Here is a 2406-nt window from a genome sequence, read left to right as displayed (position 1 = left end):
TTTGCACGTCATTGACTAGTTTCAATGACAGTGCGTAAAGATTTGATCCCTTGGGAAATATTATGTTGTCGTCTCACCTAGTGACTTTAGAAATTGAAGTCTTTCCCAAAGTGTGTGGCGAATGTGAAGTCCAATGCTGTCAGTTGCAGCAATCCATGGGGCTCCCAGTCGTGAACTTGTCCAGCGCAGTCACTCATAGCAGAAAGCACGTTAACCTAAGGTTCTCTCGTCCATATTGCCATAAGGTGCAGCCAAGTCATCAAGCTTACCAGCCTCCGTGACATTTGGGACATTGCGGGGACCAAGCCGCGAACATTCGTCTCAGCGAGTATTGGGTCGACCCTCCTTCTGCCTTCCCTCCACGCTTGACCGTGTGTGAGGAAGATGCCGGACTCGGGTAGTAGTCCCAGGGTGTTGAATTGCCGTACGAAGAGTCCTTTACTCGAGTCTCTGAATATTTGTTGGAGAGTATCGTGATTCTTGGTGACAACGAAGGTCTTCGAGAAGACTCTGAGACAACCAAAGGGAACCCCTGGCGTTCATCAGTTAACACGCCAAGGAAACCCATAAGTTCGATCGAAGAAGACCATGCGACTCACCGGAATGAGATCGTTTCACCGAATTCCTTGACCCAGGCACTCATGGAAGTTAGGGCTCTTTTCGGATCCAGTTTGAAGGCCATTCCGCAAATCGGACTTCCCTGAAGAGTCGGAAAAGTTCACTCGACAGTGCCGCTGCATCACCGGAGCCAGTGGATCACTTGAGGAGTCTTCCTACCTTGGGGCCGGGAAAAGGTAACGGCTTGATACAAGAATGGAGTTGCTTCGCGAGCCTGATGAAAATCCAAGATAGCAGTGCAATAGCACCGCCTTTGATGATACCAGGTACATAGCGACGGAGAATGCGGGTAAGCTCGTGATCCAAACCTCTGAACAGTGCACCCGGATATACTATCCTTCCATGGATTTCCTCGTCATCAGTCTACTTATTCGTCATTAGTCATATTATCTCCATTATTAGACGGTTCGTGCGGTTTGGATGTATCGACCGCGCCACGCCCGGGTGACGTGGTTTGTACTTGCGTGTTCTTGCGCATGCGTGCCCTCATTCGTTCGAAGTGATCATAAAACATCCGTTATTAACCCCTTCGTCTCTATGCCTCCGAGTCGTGTTTCCAAGAAGTCCAAGGAGCCTGCCCAAGGGTCTGGCGATCCCCCTCGCTCACAGCGATCGCAGGCAACCATAACCATATCATCACGAAATTCTCGGCAGAGTGGACAAACACTGGACTCCGGATTCGCAGGACCATCGTATTTCCGCAAGCGACTTGCATGGAATACTGCACTGCGTCCTTGACCAGTGGAAGTTAAGCTTAGGCGATAGCATTGATCCCCAACAGCCTCGAGCACATAATAAGGCCCGGACGCACAACCAGAGAGCTTGGACTCTCGGGATCCACCGACCTTACCCGGATTGAAGAGAATAGCCTTGTCACCAGGCGATAGTCGTTCAGTCGAAGAGCTTAACTTCTTAGACATAGCCACTCGGTTGCGACATTGGAGCCATTCCTCTCCATAGATCTGAAGAAGATCGTTATGCTTCCTGACTCGCAACTCCGCTTCTTTCGCCCAGGGCTGATCCTGATCGTCCCAGGAACCGGCCCGACCAGCAGCGACTCGTGCTGCATCAGCATGACATCTCGCCAAAGCTTCATAAGCGCCTCCCGTTACCGAGCCGATCCTCCCGGCCAACCGGAGCAGTGTTCCGGGAACACGATACGCTTACTCAACATCTCAGCCTCCGGGACCACCGGAGCTTCACAGCGCTTAACAGATAACTTCTTGTGCTCATCGTCCCAGCACCAAAGATTACCGAGCCAACGGGTACCTTGGCCACTCGACCATCTCTCACGCTTCGCATCAGGGCAATTGAAACCGCACAGGTCCCAACCCAGCAAAAGCAGCTGTTCGACGACATCAAGAACAGGAGCCTCACCGGCTACTACGAAGTCGTCCATGACAACAACAATGGCAGGGTGGACATCGTGACATTGAGCACCTCGCAAAACCTCGTAAGCGCAGCGAACGACTTTGCGAATAATACGTTGAGTACAGTTCAACGCATGCGGACCTACCGCCAGCCCAAAAGCTAGCTTAGAACACTCAATCAACTCCTTACCGACTGATAGGTAGACTGGAGTATGTTCACCAGTAGCCACGTCGATGACGTCGATACCGATAGAATAGAAAGCCTTCTCGAGGTCGTATTGTCGTATCTGCACTCCTCTTCGGAGCACCCCTCTCAAAACTTGCCCTGCCTTCAACACCGTTGGTTGAACGGCAGACACTCCTGGTGAGTAGAGGTTGGCCCCTCTCATATCCGCTACGGGACGGATACGACTAGACT

General features: G+C 51.7%; 1 protein-coding gene across 1 annotated transcript in view; it reads right to left on the bottom strand.

Annotated features, from left to right (window-relative positions):
• Positions 1–1726: 1726 nt before the first annotated feature.
• The window catches only part of Pmar_PMAR019717 (cytochrome p450, putative), a gene marked incomplete at both ends in the record, with an annotated part of 5267 nt that continues 4587 nt past the window's right edge, over positions 1727–2406 (bottom strand). Inside the window, one exon of the mRNA XM_002766307.1 lies at positions 1727–2399. Coding sequence (XP_002766353.1) covers positions 1727–2399 — 673 coding nt within the window. The remainder of the gene's footprint in view (positions 2400–2406) is intronic.

The sequence above is a fragment of the Perkinsus marinus genome (genome assembly GCF_000006405.1).
Source record: "Perkinsus marinus ATCC 50983 genomic scaffold scf_1104296973076, whole genome shotgun sequence".
Classification (NCBI taxonomy): Eukaryota; Perkinsozoa; order Perkinsida; family Perkinsidae; genus Perkinsus; species Perkinsus marinus.
Note: the sequence above shows the minus strand (reverse complement) of the source record. Positions and strands in the feature narration are given on the sequence as shown.